The sequence below is a fragment of the Amborella trichopoda genome, chromosome 9 (genome assembly GCF_054954075.1).
Source record: "Amborella trichopoda isolate Santa Cruz 75 chromosome 9, AtrichopodaSantaCruz75HAP2 v2.0, whole genome shotgun sequence".
NCBI classification, from domain to species: domain Eukaryota; kingdom Viridiplantae; phylum Streptophyta; class Magnoliopsida; order Amborellales; family Amborellaceae; genus Amborella; species Amborella trichopoda.
The window spans coordinates 20,543,654-20,563,094 of NC_142344.1; the positions used below are offsets into that span (position 1 = coordinate 20,543,654).

General features: G+C 35.0%; 1 protein-coding gene across 5 annotated transcripts in view; it reads left to right on the forward strand.

The window, feature by feature from the left end:
* The first annotated feature begins 1,701 nt into the window (after nt 1-1,701).
* Nucleotides 1,702-19,441, forward strand: part of LOC18436399 (WAT1-related protein At2g39510-like) — a 36,564-nt gene continuing 18,824 nt past the window's right edge. For 2 of the 5 annotated variants that reach the window (XM_020668541.2, XM_020668542.2), the window contains exons 1-3: nt 1,702-2,229; nt 16,321-16,500; nt 17,177-17,585. In XM_020668541.2, coding sequence (XP_020524200.1) covers nt 2,057-2,229; nt 16,321-16,500; nt 17,177-17,585 — 762 coding nt within the window. In that variant the 5' untranslated portion in view covers nt 1,702-2,056. The remainder of the gene's footprint in view (nt 2,230-16,320; nt 16,501-17,176; nt 17,586-19,441) is intronic. The other 3 variants (XM_088848098.1, XM_088848097.1, XM_020668544.2) reach the window with 2 other exon arrangements.

A 19,441-nucleotide genomic window follows, 5' to 3' on the forward strand; every position in this document is an offset into this window, starting at 1 on the left:
AAAGAGGGGGAATTTTTTATAGGGTTTTACAAATCAAAGAAAGTTAATAAATACAAACAAAGAAACTAAAGAAAGTTTATAAACACCATAAATGAAACCAAAATAATAACGAAAATGATTGCACGACAATAATTGTATGGTCCAGAGACGATAATTGCATAGCAAGTCCCGGTCCTTTGGATTTTACCGGTCAAAGCTGTGGGTGAGGTGTCAAAGGCCCAACGACATTGGCAGTGTCATTGGAGACATTCAGAACCACTTTCTGATACAGATTGCCACGTGTCACCTTCTCGACATTCTTCCATACAACTGACTGACCAATTAGATTTCGACGCAATTCTGACAGTCGTTGGCGCCATTCTTAGTGTCGTCGGTGTTAGTTGATAGTTTGGACACCATTGTATGATTGACGGCTTATGTGACATTTCATTCGATGAATTCGAGAGTGACACGACCTTCTGTAATGACACCTAGCATGTTAGTCCTTGTCGACATGTGTCAGTATAGGACACAGGTCCGTACCTTCAGGTTGTATTCATCTTTGACTAGCATATACATCATGCTACTGTCAGTGGCGCTGGCGCCACTGGCAATAGCGTCGGGCTTTTTTCCCACTGTTTGCTTCGCATGTCACCGTGTCGGCCTAGAGTGTCCAGGTTGTTTCTCTTGTGTCGGCACTGAGAGTGGCGTTGGTCCCATTGGCAATGGAGTTGGAGCTATCTGCTCCCGGACCGCTTACAATTTAAAAATCTTGGGTTCTGATATGCCTTGCTAGTTCTTCAGGGGCATTCTTTAGCGCTCCGAGCTCTACCATGTGATTTGACTACAATGGGGAAGGCTTATGGTTAGATCAGGAGGGGGTGTGAATGGTTCTAGTTCCTTGTAGCTTGCCTAGGGTATTTTGGTCTTCTACAGGTTCCTCTATCGGGATCAGGGTGTGTACATTTATTTTGCAATACTTTTTTTGGACCTTGCCTTTTAAGCCTTTAAATATCCTCTACACTAATGTTTTTTGCATTTTAAGCCTTCATAAATCCTCTATATATCGAGTATTTTTTGAGCTTCAAATCTCACAGGCATGTGTGGAAATAAATTTACAGGCCATCGGTAACTTCTCCAACACCACAATTCCATCTTTCAGTAGGCATTAGGTCTGACCTTTACCAAGTTTTATCAAGCCAAGGCTTAGGTCTGACCTTTACCAAGTTTTATCAAGCCAAGGCTTGACTAAAACCACAGCCGTAGTTAAGAAAGTGTAGATTATAATCGGATATAATACAATTCTAGCCAGTGTTCGCAAACTAGGCTGGTGCAACTCGAAACCGGCCGGTCAAACTGGAACCGACCACGGGCCAATTGGGTTTTCGCTAGTTTTAGTGGTCTAGCTAGGTATTTTAAGAAAAATTCAAAAGCAATATATAAAATCTCAAAAAATAAGAGTTTTGTTTGTAATTCGTCTTTGAATGTTTTGTTATCATTTAGGCAAAGATTGGAAAGTGTTTTGGCCATGAATACTTATTTTTACATTTTTTTCTTTTTTTGAAAAATTACAAAAATATTCGTAAGAAAAAATCGATTTTCTGAAATCCATTTTTTTCACTATTTTTCAACTTTATTTGGATGTGCTTTATCTAATTATGTTTTAAATAAACTTTTTGTACTTTTTTAGATTTTTTATATTTTTCTATTTTTTAACACTTTTTTGGACGGCTGAGACTTGCATGGTTAGGCTGTTTGAACGTGCCGATTTTTCAGTTACTCGGATCTAGCCCTCGGCCGGTTTCCGAGGCCGGCTCGATTTTTCTAGCACCGGTCCAAATCCACCACGAGAAAGTGGAGGAATATAATCTTCCGTCTTAAAGATATGATTGTCTTTTAGGCCCACCAATATGAGTGTGTAAAACTATTTTTTAGTCCAGCCGATGCGTTAGTTACCTAATATCCCAATGCTCTGCCTTCCCATTATTTCAGTTCTTATAAATAAGGGAGTTCCAGTCCAGAACGTCCCCACGAGTTCTTAACTTCTAATTTAAGAGAGAGAGAGAGAGAGAGAGAGATGAAGGATTGGTGCCCTTACATGATGATGATGGTCCTACAGCTGGGGCTTGGGACGGGAGATATTGTAAGCAAAGGCGCGTTGGAGGGAGGCATGAGCTACCATGTATTTGTTGTGTATAGACACGCTGTGACCACACTCATTCTCTCTCCCTTGGCTTTCTTCCTAGAAAGGTACTACTCTTCTTTCCAACTTCATACACTTACTGTCACACTCCCCCACAGTGTCGTTCCCAAGTGTAATGCGTCCTTGTGATTTTTCGGAGTTGCCACTTCGTAGAGTCTTATGTAGGAACTAGTGATTTAAAAAATGGTTTGGTGACTAGGATCGAGCATCGTAAAAACCAATTCGGAACCGGTGGTCCGAATCACTGTTTTACTATAGAAAAATAGATAACCAGCAAAAAAATACATGCAAAAATAGTGAACCAGTCTAGATCGGTGAGTCATGTTTTGATTGTAGTAAAAATACCATTTTATTGTAACAAAACTCTGTTTTACTGTCGCAAATCGCCGGTTCTCATCTAGACTGAGACGATTTCTTATATATTGACAGAATCAGCTCGGGATGTCCGATTCTTGATGCGTTTATTAAATCGCTGCTAGAAATTGTTTGGTAGTCTATACTTAGCGACGGTGATTCGGATTGCTCTTTCCAAAAATCAGTCCGAATCGGTGGATCGGTGTCTCGAATAGTGGATCGGCCGAAGCAGCCCTACATAGCTATAGAAAAATTTCAAAAAAGTATAAAAAAACATTATAAATATTGTCTTTTAGGTTTCCAAGAGAACATGAGAATCGAGCAACATAAACTTTCATTATTTTATAAAAATATATAAATATTGATACAACTTTCTCTAAGTGTCTATTGATATTAATATTTGTGTTTGAATTATAGGCTTAAACGTAAATTTATGCATATCTTTTAGTGGCACAAGAGCTAAGGATAATCATTCAATGATAAAGATCGAGTGAAGCGCCCGAAGTGCACCCAAAAAAACTTTGCACAAGCTAGACTTGGTGTGGGTAATGTTTTTAGAGCACGTTTCTATGCGGCTAGTGCGCATATTATAAAAATGCAGTGTTGTCAATAAATATATTTTTAAATATAATTTTATTTTGATTTTTAAAGAATATATAATCTTTAACATAAAGATCATGAATATGAAAAAAAATATTTCAAAATTAAAAATAATAATTATATAAAAAAATATTTTGACCATTAGTTGCATTTATTTTTAGATGGACTACCTATTTGATGAATTCTTTATACCAACCGCATATTGTAGAAATATGAAACAATTTTGCGTGTTTTCTAAAACATAGAGAGTGAGGGGGGAGGGGGAAGATAAGATGTGGATAACTTTGCACCCTACAAGTCTGTTTCCCCTTAATTTCTTATAATATTTTTAGATAAAAAAGAAGAGATATTGCCTTATGTTAAATTATTTTTGAAAAAAATTTACCGTGTATGCTTTTACACGTGGAAAGAGGCCTCACACGTTCGCGGTGGGGCTAATGGGCAGCTTAAACAATCATTCATGTGACGCCCAATCACTAATTGCCCGTACACCCAAAAACTTAGGGTGGGCCACGTTGCACGTATTAAATAAAACAAAAAAAAAATACCTTCTTTCATCGAACTTTTTAAAAAGCCATGCACACAAACGAACCACCACTATCGTTTTCTGCCCATATCTTCTATAGAGTCGCACTATCAGGAGACCGCCACATGTTTTTTGCCACCTGTAAGAGAGCGCTTTAAGAGAACAATTTTAAAATACCCTTCTTTGAAGTTATCATCAAGCTTTTAGAAAGCCATGCGCACAACCACCGCTCCTGTCAGTGATATGTGGATGGTTTTTATATACTCCTTATCGAATGCTAAATCCCTCATGTGGGATCTTTTTTCTTTTTGCTTCGATTTGCTTCTTGGCAATGCTGAATAGCTCTCTCTCTCTCTCTCTCTCTCTTTCAATCATATGATTTAGAAGTGTTTCTCTCTCTCTCTCCAATCAGTTTTTGTAAATTTTGAAAAATGAAAAGTGATAGGTTCCAATATTCTTTTTAGGAACAAACATAACTCTACTCATTTCTAATATGGATTGGGCTAGTCTAATTTGGATTGGCATTTTTTAAAAGCCTGCTACTTGGTATATGTACTCATGCTGCATTGTAGCTTACGCCCCTTATGCACGATAGAGAGAGTACGCCTTATTCTTGTTAAACTTATCCAGCAACTTTTCTTATATATAAATATATATCCAGCAACTTTGGCACAACGAGAACATTTTGCTTCTCTATAAGGTGGTAGACAATAGCTCTCTCAAAATCCTATGTCATAGCCAAAAATCTTTTTTTTTTTTGCCTCATATTATGAAATATAAAACCATAAAAATTGTGCAAATTTTGTGAATCGATAAAATTTTAAAATAGAAGGTTCAGATAATATATTACAAGATAAATTATTATAACAAAAAAAAAATTCATATTTTCAATGCATAAAATCTATGTATGCATATGCATCGAATTGAACATATGTGTAATTTCCTTAGTGCATGGGGTAAATACCCCATCCTAATGCTTGAATTAAAGGGTAAAAAAGTCGTTATTGCGTTATGCATAATGGATGTGTAACAAGACAATATGGTAAATGTTGGGTGCACTACGTGTAGACCGTATATGGCCGATCAACTATCTTGATCAACTTAACTGCTATTCCACCGTCTAACTTGTCATTTTTAGGGTAAGAAATTTAAGTTTGGGCGTCTACAGCGTGTTCTCGTGGGAGCACACTACATATTTACTCCCTCTATGAAAAGAATTGCGGATAAGGATTTCTTCCATCTCAAACATTGAGATCCACTTTAGAATCATTAGGAAACCCATCCTAAACTATCGCAAACATATTTTTGCATTGCATTGACGAATTCTTCTATCAAAACATTGCGCAAATCTGATGATTTGGTAAGAATTGAAATGAATGATCCCCACTAAAAATTTGAAATTAGACAATTTTAAAAGTTTTGACTTTAATTTATTTTTTTGGATTCATGATTTGATGGTCGAAATTGATACGTGAAAGCTTTGATCTCCTGTCTAAACTGAATGAGTAGCGGCCGCCTAAGAATAGCATCAAATTATGCTTCCAAATCTACCCATAATCTTTGTGCTTTAAGTTTTGGGTGGCGCCAACCTTGAAAAATCGAAATGAGATGCACTTCCAAACCATGCCAAAAGCTGCCCATAATCTTTTTGCTTTAAGTCTTGGGTGGCGCCGACCTTAAAAAATCGAAGTGAGAAGCACTTCCAAACCGTGCCAAAAGCTGCATTTTTATTGTCGGAAATCCGGCATGAAAAATCTATTTTTAAACCATGTTAAAAAACTTTTAAAGTTTCAAAAAAAAGTTCAGATTGAGCAGATCCATTATCATGATCGTCATCTTAGCCTTATCCCAAGTTCAATTTTTTTATTTTTTTTTAATATGCACATATATCGTCGTCGATATACTCAATTAGAATGCTTTCCCATGACGCATCAACCACTTGTAGGGATTTTTCAGGTGTTACTTCTACAGTATGGGCTGGACTATATGTGAGTTAAACAACTCCTCTCCACTGTAATGGTGAATGACAGAGTACACATAAAACTTGTGCGAATTGGCTTATGGATTTGGTTTATGTTCTCATTCAGGTGTACGAATTGGGTGCATGTCTAGTAGACAACATGATAGAAAACTATTGGTGGGATATCATGTGTGTGTGTTTTAACTTTTGTAGGTCAGTGGAGGATTTTTTTTTAACCTAAAATGAAAAGAAAAAGAAGCACTAGAAAAAGAAGGGTGAAAGCAAATTATAAAACTTATGTAAGCACTTTCCGGTGAGGTTTGCCAATGTTAAACAATCAAATCAAACCTTAAACAATTAAAGCCAGGAGATTCTCCAAATTTTATCTCCAAATTTTTTTAAAATGGCTTGAGAACCAATTTTTATCTGTAATTATAATTTTTTGCTTCCTTGCAATTATGGCCTCCAAGCAGTTTATCTAACAATAAATCACATTTGAAAGATGTTTTGATAGAGCAGCCCTATCAAAATAAGTAAAGTTTCAGCTTAAAACTCATTGAAATTTGCAGCTCTGCCATTGAAAATTGTCAAATCAAGCATCTCATACTTGATCACTATGATTATGAAAATAATTAGGATTTGAGGCCCTAAAACTAATGTACATCGTAACACATTATCTAGATCATCTATTTTTATTTTAAAAATAAGTTCACATCTGCAAGATTAGATCCGCACATTTTTTTAGCTTCAATTTTCACAATCAGTATTGGAAATTATTTTTAGAGCTATCATTTAGATATTTTATGCCCAAAGTATTTTTCGAACGTCAATTCAAGGTGGGCCTTTGCTTTGTTTTCATAAAGCCTCGGTCTTTTAGAGCTTGCATCCATTACATTTTTACTTATTTAAATCAATGCTTCAAAAATATGTCAATAGGACAAAAAAGGAACCCCTATATTCCTATTTTATTTTCTACAAAACGTAAGAAATTTTGTAAGTTATTAATTTGGGAAACTTATATACAAACCAAAAATAATTTTTGAAACTATCATTTTATGGTAAGGTCCAAAATGTTTATGCGCTTTCATCCTCATTTTACCACTAGTTCGAAAGTACAACTTTTGAAGCACCTTATAAAAAAGACAGTGTTTGCGGAGCTTAAAAATTACAGTCCTTTCTAATTTTTGTGTCTTGACAAATTTGAAGTTTTTTTGTTGGGTTTGTATATAATGACACCATCTATCTTTAGTACAAGGAGGGCACAATTAATTATGGCTATCTTATGTGAAATCTGATAGCTTGAGTGTACCATAAAGTTCAAAAAAATTTATTTTGAATTATGAGCTTGGTCAATGAAATAAATGCAACTACCCAATTTCACATAAGATGCTCATAAGTAATTATGTTCTTTTGTTTTCTATTTTGGCTGCTTTGAAAGTCCGACTTTTGGACCTTTGGGAGATTATATGTTTAAGTAGTTCAAAAGTTGAACTTTTTATTCCGAGGTAAAATTAAAATAAAAAATGTAAAAATTTTGGACCTTTCCGTAAAAAGTCCAAAATTATGGATCACCTTTTAATTTCAAACTTTATCTTCGGTGCACAAGTAAATTTTTCTAATTTCTCTACACTGTTTCCCTCACTTGTTATTTCATTTTTTCGCATAAGGATTTCAATTTATATTCTTATGTGCGCATGTGGAGTCACTGTGTTTTTTTTTATTTAAAAGAAATACAACGTATTATTTCAAAAGGGATTGCATGCAATGAGATCATTTACCTTTGATACAAGGTGGTCACAATTACTTACAACAATCCGATGTGAAATTTAATAGCTTGAATGTATTATAAAGTTCGAGAAATTTTCTTTTGAAGTTTGAACTTGGTCTATAGAATGATTGCAGCCACCCAATTTGACATCCAATGGTCAAGATTAATGTGAATAAAATACCTAGAAGGTTTTCTACTCGTGCGGGAGCATGCCGTCCATTTATTCCTTCAAACTTTACTGCCTCGGACAAAACACACACTAATGACACTTTTTAGATCTCACATTTTGTGGATGTAGATCTTACAACCCATAGACTAATCTCAGTAAAAAAAATTGACGAAATAAGTTTGTTATCTACAAGAAAAAAACTTATGCTTCAAGATTGAATAGAGGTCGTCCAATTTCTAAAGGATTCGATCCAAGGGTTAAGAAGACTCAAAATTCTTGAATTTTTTCTTTTGAAAATAATCATCTAATAATCCTTATATAGTTCCCGAAATTTTAGACTAAAAATATGTTCCACATTGGAAATAATCATCAAATTCTATGGTACGCCGGAACATGGGCATAGGGGCTCCCTTTCTAGAGAATTTGTTTCAAGTTGTGGCATTACAAAACCTGCAGGTAAATCCTTAGGACTCATATAGTTTCTACATGGTCTTTCTTTCGGGGTATGGAAGTCTTGCATTCCCAACCTGTAGTTCAACTTGACAGATCTTCATGGCTTCTCCATCTTGGATAACAAAGTTATTGGTATAAGAGTAACATGACTGAATGACTGGTTACTTTCCGTGGATTGGTGAACTTGAGTTAACATATATATAGTTTATGAGAAAGAGAGTTTTATTTTTTGGGTTCTGTTTTTAATTGTTTATTTATTTTTAAAGTCTATTTAAATTGAAGAAATCCATCATTTGTAAATGAAAGAGAGATTGGAATTAAATAAGATTGATTTTGTGAAGAGATCTTTTTTGGGTGGATTCCCTTGCAAACCTTGAGAGATGATATATTCTCTCAACTATTTTTATTTTGTATTTTTCTGATATATTTTTTTTTCTTGCGTCAGTTGGTATTAGAACAAGTAAAATCCATCAATTATGATGCCATCGAAACCGGCTCTTACGATCGAAGATATATTTGTTGCAATTCATAGATTAGTGGGTCAACAAATTCAAAAGAGCTTGAACATAGCCTTGGAGGGTAATTTGTCTTTTTAAAATGAAATATTTAGGATATCTAAGGATTGGGGGAATATTTAGGGGATATTTGAATTCTTAAGTTTAAATACTTAGGATCCCTATGCATATTTGATTCCTTAGAAAGGAATATTTGCGATCTTTAGCATATTCTAATAATATTCTAGGTTGGACTATGGCATGGGCATGACTATGGTTAAGTGTGTTTTATAGTATATTAGGATACTGTGCTCCAAGGTTTAAGAACTCATAAATAAAATTTAGTTAAGGGCGGGGAGGTTGTCTATATATTTCAAGTGGTTTGGCTGCGTTTGACTACTGGAGTTAACTGGGGTGGATTTCAATTGGTTGGGACTTGTTTGAGGATCCGACCTCAGCTCCACCAGCCTAACTGAGCCAACACCTAATCGAAAGCTCCTGGACTCATTCCTTGGCTATTGAGTGTGCCGTTGACCTTGTTCACAAGTTGATCCACGGCTCCTAAGAAATGATTGAGGAGAGTGCCAACTTTGGTGACCATGGTGTCTAGGTGTAATCCCAAATGAGGAGAGGTTTAGCTCACCTATTATGATGTCATGTATCTGAAAAGTGTGGTTCAACTTGACTGGTGTCTTATTGCCCCATACCTAGATGAGGATGAAGGCATAGACTCAATATGCGACCCAGACCGCACTCGGGTTCAGACATGGTACATCAGCTTTGGTCAATGTTAACCTAGCCTAGTCTAGTCTAAGCAAACACCACATGAAATGGCTTGAACTTTATCTTTTCCTAATTTTCATTGGTCGAAGGTTCTTAGATAGGCCATGGGTTTTCCTAGTGAGCTTTGGGGGTCTCTAGATCAGGTTTGAGGCACCCTTGAGTGCAGCTTCAAGGTTACTTCAGACTTGTTAAGAAATCGACTCTAATAGATGAAAGAAAGACCTATGTGATCTTTTACCGGATAATAAATTTTATTTTTTTTATTTTTTTTTTCACCCCTTTTTTTTGGCAAAAGATCACTTACATGTGGTCTCTATAATAATAAAATAAATTTCAAAATAAAATCAACATAATAATAAACCAAGATCTTAACAACTTGATACCATTGAAACAACTATGCACTACGCTTGAGAATAAAAGATAAAGATTGCAATTAACAAAAGGAAGAGTGTCGGAGATTACCTCAACTGGGCTTTTTACACCCCACACCGAGTCACCACCATCCGATGGCGCGGGATCAACAGTCTAACTTCAATCTCCGGATCAACAGTCTAGCTTCAATCTCGAACCGAGAAAGCAAATTTCGGCCAAGCCACACTAATGGAACATGAACCCCTTTGATCACAAACTCAAACCCTAGGTGAATTATCTTAGATACCTAGTTTGAGAGAGATGGATTCTCTTTTTGTTAAATCCTAAAACCCTTAGCCACAAATCTATATTTGAGAGATAAGAGAGAAAAACTACATAACATAAACCCTTAGGTTCTTTCACAATGTGGGAGAGAGACTAAACATGAGAGAGATAAACTTTCTTAAGAGAGAGATAGAAAGATAAGGTGTAGAGATGTTTTGGTAGAGACAATCTCTTTTTATAGGCTTTGAATAAGATTAGGGTTTCTTAGGGTTTTCTTTGGCTTGCCTCTTCTTGTGAGAACATAGACTGTCGATCAAGGGTGACTTGTGGGGGGAGAGATCTGAGCCATCCATTCCATAGCTGGGTCATCAACATTATGGAAGGTGCATGAACCATTATTCCCTTTTCCTAAGCCACTTTCCCATCAATAGAAATTAAATAAATTAAATCTAATCAAAATATTGTGCATACCATAAAATACCACCAGTCTACTCAATCTTTCAGAAAAAAATAGGAAAGAGAATAAGGGTGAGGAGTGCCACCCAAGGGAGGTACTCATGGGCCTCACCTTCAAAAAATATGGTCGGCTCATGAGCACAATGTGCCTCCATGATATTTTTATATATTTAAATTAATAAAAGTATTTTAGAGTTTTATTTGAATATTTAAACAATTATAAAATCAATATATTTAATTTTATAAATCCAAATATTATAAATAAAACATTCAGGGGTTCATAAAAATTTAAATAATAATCTTAAAATAATTTTCATCATAAAACAAACACAATTAAATTAATTTGATATGAAAATGGTCCATATGGTTTAGGAATCAACAATCATGGGGCACTCCACCTTCAACTGTGGACTACAGACCACACTTGCTTTATCCGACCGACCCAGTATTTCCCATGAGCCACAGTCCAAGCAGGAGCTCATTAGCGAGTTACCAAAGTCTAGCCGATGAGCCAAGGGATCGCAATCCCAGTCTGTGGATTTCAAGTCCTCCCTTAGAGACAAGTCAAGGTCACCAGACTTTATGCAACTACAGCTCTATGACGCATAGGGGTATCTCTTGCACATGCATACGCTTCACCCTAAAAGGTGGATTTCTAGCTTTCCCGAACGATTTATCGATATGCATGCCGTACGATGGCGCATGAATGATGCTTTGACCCCTGTCTCTGTAGGCCACCATCACACACAAGGGTCACACAGTCGTTCGCTCACTCATCCAGGCATATTTTCTGACCTCATCAAGGGCTGACCCATTAGAGCCCCTATCGGTTTGTTCTTTGTGCCTAGTTATCATGGGTTTTTCCCAACCTACTGGCCTAGATCGTCAAGCACAGTCTGGTATCTGTAAACATCGTTTGTTTAGTATGGCCCACGAGGGACCACACTCCCATTGAGTTCATGTTCCACTCTATCATTTCATTTTACAAACACTCATAAGGCATTTAAAGGCCACATGAACCCAACAATAGATAGATGCAGTCAAGCAAAGACTTGGAGGAAGACCAATGCATATGCCCTTAGTTTGCCCCAACACGAAATAAAAAACAAGCAGGGGAAAATTAATTAAAAAAAACTAAGTAATGAAGCTACAAAGTCAAGGAGGTAGGTAGAAACAATGGCTCGGCTTATCTGGAATAGTTTATCTTGCAATATTAGAGGCTTATATCAGGAATCAATATGATGTTGGAGCAAGACCAATCCTGCAATTCGCAGGGCATCGATGGTCCCGTTTGTTCTAGCAACACACAGTGCGTCACTGCACTAGAATCCCCACCAATCTCTTCTGTATGGTCTGTGCACTAATTTATTGTTTTGCCTACATAAAAACCAACCCTGGGATGAAGCTTAGGAGTGGTTTCTAACTAGAATTCACATAATCATCAACTTGACGTGCTCCCTAATTGGTGCGAAATTGTTTACACATGATTCCAAGTCTAACGAGATAACTCAAAAGTCCGACATGTCAAGGATCAGGTCCAAACTTAATTTTTAAAAGTCAGAAGAGGTGGGTCTTGTCAAATTTGAGTCTATGAAGAAATCAGCCTAAAAAGACCTGTTCCTTGCAGATCTATGGCCAAGCAAGCTTAGGTTTGTAAAATATCCGAAAAGAAGAGCAAAAAGAAAAGGAAAACAAGAGCATATTTACAGATATTTTCTAGAGATATAGACAATAATAGTGGAAATAAAATAAACAAAGAAGACCAAGAAGACCTTGAAGAAAAGGAAATGCAGAGCGAACACACCTGAAGGCCCAGATGTCAGTCCCAACTCAGAGTTGGTCTAGAAATTTACATTTGGGTACTTGAATTGATTGAAAAGGACGTTTGCTTCTTTTTTTTCTACTTTTAGTTGGCGGGTCCTAGAATTAGGGTTTTGGTAGCCAAAGTCTAGGGTTTAGGGTTTCATAATTAAGGTTAGGGTTTTTATACTACAAATACCTGTATATAGCTGAAAGACTCCTTAAAAATAGTGGTTGGTGTTGGAGGCCAACAAGCTTCAGCAATGCAATATGCATCACTAAGCTATATGAATCCAATGACATGTCCCATGTCGTTGACAACTAATTAGTTATGCTTGATAAAAGTTCTGGGATTTTGATTATTGATTCATTTTCTCGCTAACGGCTGTTTGCAAAAATTTCTAACTTGCATTGAAATGTATCTATTTGTGAGAGTTGGTTTACTAAGTTTAGATATTAGGACACCCAAGAATAATATTTGGCTTCCTATTTTCTTGCATCTCACATCTTATTAGTCTCATCTTCTATCGTCAAACTTCTAGGAAACCTGCTTATAGGTGGTACATCCAGTATAATATCCTTTTGCCCAATTCTTGAGCTTTCTCCTTGTGCTCAATGAACCTTGTGATAGGTTTCATTTCGGTTGGATCAGAAAAACAAGGCAACAAATATAGATGGCACTCATTACTTGGGCTAATAATTCATTGATAGCATTAGATTCATTGCTCCCTTTTCTCTTTATTATAGCTTGAGAAATGATCTTATAGAACCCTCCCCTATTCATATGTGTAGGATCCGAAAGGATCATCATTAAATTTGGGAACGATCTATAGAAAAGTCAAGTCCTACATGTGATAATGTTTTTAGAGATCCGTGACAACTTTAATGGTAATCTTTTGAAGATCTATACACATGGGTGGAAGAAAATCCTATACGATCATTACTTTCGTACCTTTTGAATATGGCAAAAATTTATTGCTTTCTTTCATCTTTTTTTCACTATTTTTTTAATATTTAGTTTACTCTTCCCTTTATTCTCTAATCCTTTCCTTTTCAACTTTTCTTTCACTCCCTACAGCCTATTTTCTTGTACCTTTATAGCTCTTCTCTTTATCCCATTCACAACTATTCATCATCTCAATGATCTTTTCTTTTCCAATGTTGGCTTTAAGCAAAATCTCAAGTCACATCCATTGTCAGTTTTCCTGCCTCGCAAGCCACAGTCATCTCTTTGTCTATCCTTTTTACTTACTTTCACCTTTCCTTCCATATTCTCTTTCTTGTTTACCTTTTTTCCATCTGTTTATTCCTTTTTATTAACTTTTCCAGATTCTCTTGCTATTCTATTTTTTCACTTTCCAATAAATGTTTTCTTGTCCCCTTTCTTGCCTTTCTTTTTCTTTCTTTTATTAATATCCATAAACGATTCTCCTAATTTTCCATCTTTTCCTACTCTTTTTTCCTGATGCCTCTGAAATTCCTTTTCTCAATCTTGCAACTCTTTGTAACTAATTCTTTTTCTTCTTCAACATCAATTTTGTATTTAAATTCTCCCACCATTAAAGAAATTTCTTCGTTGGCATCTCTTCCTAGTATCTTTTCTAGTTCATATCAAATTTCACCAATCTTTTCGCCCATTACATAGTACCACTCCATTTCTTCATTTCTTCCACTTTTTTCTACAATTTCATTTAACACTTCCATACTCCATGCAATCAGAGGTATTCCAACTGCTTTGAACCAGGCATTCTCGGGTGGATAATTGATTTACACAGCTATGGATTCCTAGATTGAATTGTTAATAGCCTACCATTAACTGACCGATGCCTCTTTATTAGAATTTTATCAGTTTCTTCTATCCAAATAATTCAAATAGTACTTTGTCCCCATATTCCATTTGCACTTGGGTCATCTTTTGTCATCCTGCATTTCTTACCATCTTTGGATCTTTTGTAAGACGAAAAGGGAGGACTACTTGCTCAAATTATACTACTTTTTTATGACTTTGATGACATATCCATTTTTCTGTCTGATTATTTTCACTCATACCATCCAATATTCGAACCTAAACAACAAATCATTCTCTTAACCCTTTTGCATCACTACTTTTTTTATCCTTTGCGATAATTATATCCCCTTGTATCAACTATTCTTTTTTTCTTTCCCATCTTTTTACTCTCACTTTATTTTAAAGAATTCAGCAAAAAAGACAAAATATTAACTATATTTAAAATATTTACGGTGTTCATTACTTTTTTCCCTTCTCCTTGATGTCTAATCATTGCTTCTTTGCTACAATCTTCTTACATTTTTCTCCATTCCTTTCTGACTCTTCACGCTTCCCTGAAAGATTTTGCAGAAGCAACAAACTTGACTGTCATTTCATCACCTTCACCATCCCCTTATCCTGCCCTAGAAACCTTAGGTAGGGCTGAGAATGGGTCAGATCAGGTACGGATCCATGGAGATCCAGATTCAAATCCGAAAAGTATACGTGAGATCTAGATCCAAATATGGACCCGATTGAATCCGAATCCAAAAAGTATACATAAGATTTGGATCTAGATCTAGACCTAATTGGATAAAAAAAAATACATATATATATATAGGAAAATTTTAATATAAGGTTGCAACCTTAAAATGTAGAATTACAGATGCACCTAAAAAATCCATCAAAAAAAGTTATTTTAATGTTGAAAAACTTTCTAATTGATCATCTCGACATCGAGATGTAGACATATGGGAATATATATATATATATATATATATATATATATATATATATATATATATATATATATATATATATATATATATATATATATATATATATATATATATATATATATATATATATATATATATATATATATATATATATATATATATATATATATATATATATATATATATATATATATATATATTGAGTCTTAGAAATAATGCATCTTGCAACACATTATCTAGACTGTTCATTTTCAATATTTTCATATGTTTATAGATCTTCTTGATTTTATCTATTTTTGGAGTTTCAAATTTTACAAATAGAGATGCAAAAGAGATTTTAAGATAATCTTAAAGGTTTTACATCAAAATTATATATGGTGATCAAATTTGGAGGTGCACCTTAAATGGATTGTTTACAGTTGCAACCTTATAGAAACCACACCCATATATATATATATATATATATATATATATATATATATATATAGATTGGATCCATCTGTACCTGACCCGTCAAATCCAAATCTTGAATCCATACCCATACCCATATTCGAATAGGATCCGAAATTTGGGTTTCGGATCCAAACCAAATAAATTCTTAACCCTAACCCTAGGTTAGGGCTCTCTCTCTCACGCACTCTCTTTACCGAGATTTTATTATACTACAAATCCCCAAAACTTGCCCTCAATTTGTATCAGTATCTCTATAACATGCACATTCAAAACCCTATAAAGAACAAACACCTCCCCCCCTCCCCCCCCCCCCCCCTCTCTCCTAATGAATGAAAGTTGCTGGGAGAAAGACATTAGTTGGTATGCACAATAGAGGTCATGGAATTTTGACATTCACCTCTCATGCCACTTAAACAAATCTTTCGAAAAGAAAGAAGGGTGCATAGCACCACAATGTTAACTGATATGTCACTACTTATTGGAAAAAGTTTATATTAGGTTTCAACCTTATACTGTAGAAATAGGTGACCTAAAAAGTTCTCCTGAAAAGAATGTTCTACCATCAAGAAACCCTACATATAATTCTTGGTCCTGTTTCATCATAACAACCTTTTTGGGTAGATGAAAAGAAGAATACAACATAACCAAATCAATTAAAGGGTGGTGATACAATTTTGTGTATTTAAAACTATTAGAAATAAATTATTAGAGTTGGACTAGTAACAAATTAGACAAACTCTTAGGAGATGACTAGACATAATTATCTCAACGCCCAACTTGAACATATTAGAAACAAGACCAACACATAGAAATGCATTTGTTTGTCTTATGAAACATAACCATACCATGAAGCACATCATAGAATACATGTGAACTTCTCATTTTCATATTGCAGTACAAAATTCAAGTACGATACAAGTTTAAAAGCTTATGTTTGAATACTTCATATGTTTTTGCAGGAAAACACGCCCACCTCTCACAAGGCCAATCTTCTTCAAGTTGTGCTTGTTGGCTTTATGTGGGTATACAGTGGCACAAAATGCTTATTTTGCAGGCCTTTTTTACTCCTCTCCAACTGTTACCAGTGCCATGAACAATCTTTGCCCAGCCATTACCTTCATCTTGGCAATAATATTCAGGTACCATACTATCTCAAAGTTTTTGCTTTTCGGTGCACATTCCTTCCTTGTTGCAAATTATGTTACCAAGATGTCTTGTCTTTTAGGCCGCATCATGTGTCAACATGTGAATGCCTTGCAGACATTCCGATGTACGTGGCTATTAAAAATGTCTAAGTAGCTTAAAGCTGAGATTTTAACCCAAAACATCTTGTGCCAAGTTCATGCAACCTTTTGCTGTCCCAAATGCATTAAGAGTTTAAAGACCATGAAGTATTTGATATTATATTTCTATTATTAAGCTTATTATTTTATTATAAAATGCTGATTGTATGGTCGGCATCTTGCGATATTGTCTTTAGGCCAAAGTACTAGACCCTTTCCACATGTAGTAGAAACGATATTCAATAACAATGTTTATATAACGTTGGATAGAAGTATCATAATTTTGATTGATTTTTTTTATTCATTGTTCTTCAAACATATGGTAACCGTTCTTGCAAGAAGGTGAGAGTATGAAAGTAGTTCAAATATTTTTCCAAAAACAAAACCAGAGATACACCAATTTTTATTTAAGAATGAATGGTTTTGCAAATTGTAAAGAAAACAATAAAGACTCCTTGTGATTCTTCTTCTGTCTATTTTTTTTAAAAAACAAATTGTTTTTAATGTATGCCAATAATTGCTCATAATACAGGATGGAGAAGGTGAACACTAAAACTCATCGTGGGCAAGCCAAGGTCCTGGGCACCTTGATTTGCTTAGGAGGTGCAATGACCTTCATTTTTTATAAGGGTTACCTCTTCCCACCCCTCAAGGATTCCTCGATTGATATTCATGGCCTCAACTCTCATAGTGGGGCAACACATGCCAAATCAGACTGGGTTAAGGGTTCCTCGTTCGTAATTCTTGCAATGTTGTGCTGGAGCGTGTTTCTAATTCTACTGACATCTCTCTGCAAAGACTATCCTGCCCCGCTTTCAATGAATGCATGGATTTTTTGCTTTGTCGTAATCCAATCGGCCGCTGTTGCTGTGATCTTTGAGAGGACAGCTTCACCTTGGGCACTGGATTGGGATCTGAAGCTCTTAGCCTATGTCTACAATGTAAGTCCCTTTGCCCTGTCTAAATATGTGAATAAGCATGAAAAAAAGCGGACTTCTATTTGGAGCCCAATTCTCACTGCCAAAAATGAATGGCGTTCAGCCAATTTTACGTGTAAACATGCACTTTGACATCACCTTTTTCCAAGAAGGCATTCGGCCTCCATTCCGAATAAGCTTCCTTTTGCCATGGCTTATTAGAATCTAGACAGGGCAGAAATTACTCGTTTTCTCTCTAGTTTTCCGATTACTTTTTTTTTTTTTTGCTTTTACAAATGAATCCATAAGAGATGCGAATGTTGACACTGCACTTATTTGATTTCTAAATATTGGAAAAGTTCCCGTTTACAATATCTTTTTTTTATAGAATATTAGTATATGAAATATTGATAAACCGATTTAATGAAATGAAACTACATTGAATCTTCACAATTGTAAAGCCCATAGTCTCAACGAGGGGCATGTTTTCATACTTTTCCCCACAATATAAGGGGGAAAGGGAGGCTTTAGGCTTTTATGTGCCCAAACACCCCTTTTTGAGATCTTAGAACAGTGTACTAGTAATGGTCTTATACTCATATTACTTAGACACCCCTACGCCCTTATTCAACCTATGCCACCCAGAAATCTTGGTGTCCACCTAGGTGCCAGGCGACTAGGACCCCACTGGCAACTTAAACGCGTCACTGTATTTTTTAAAACACTGGTAAGGCCATATCTTAATAGTTGAATAGTTCTGTTGTGTTGAATTCTAAGCTTTAGATGTATAGCGTACTAATTGTTTTTTATTATCTATTTTTTATTTGAGGATTCCTCCCAAACTAAGTTCGGAGGCATCACATTCAATAATTTTAAAAGCATTAGAGTCGGATAGGATTAAGCAAGGTAATTCAGTTGATTTACTTTTAAGAATTCGAATGGCATTTGTATGTTGATTCGTCCATTTAGGAGGATTCTTTTTTAGTCGGTCATATAAAGGTTTAGCAATTATAGCAAAATCTTTAATGAAATCAGAAATATAGTTTAGACGTCCTAGAAATCATTGTAATTCGACTTTATTTAGGATAATGTCATGAAATTTAGTAGAGAATTCAATAGCTCTATCAATAGGATTGATTGTACCTTGGAAGATATTATGACCTAAAAATCTAATTTTAGTTTGACAGAGATTCATTTTCTTTGCAGAAACTACAAGTCCGGCATTTTTCACAGTATTGAGAAATATATTTAGATGTTTAAAGTGTCGATGAATTAAAAAGATAAGAACATCATCAATATATACTAGCATATATGTCATATAAGGATTAATAACATCATTCATGATTTTCTGGAATTCAGATGATGCATTTTTTAGACCGAATGGCATTACATTCCATTCGTATTGGCCAAATAGAACATTAAATGTTGTTTTATAGTGATCTTTCTCATTTATTTGTATTTGCCAGTATCATGATTTAAGGACAAATTTTGAAAAAATACAGACATTTACAAGTCTATCTAATAAATCTTTTTTATTAGGAATTAGATATCTGGTCCATTTTAAAACTTTATTTGGTGGTTTATAATTAATAACTTATCTTGGAACCCCTCATTGCTTTTCAGCATTATTTTCTACATAAAAGGTGGCACAACTCTATGGAGATGAGCTTGGCCTTATTAATCTTTTTTTTAAGAGAGAAGTTATTTCTTTATGACAAATTTCTACCATTTTTTAATTCATTTGAATTGGGCGAGCTTTTGTTGGTATTTTATTTTCAGAAAATCCTTATTCATATGGAAGAGATACTATATGTTTTCGTCTATTCCAGAAAGCATTAGGTAAATCACTACATATTTCTTTTTCAAATTGTTGTCTTAGG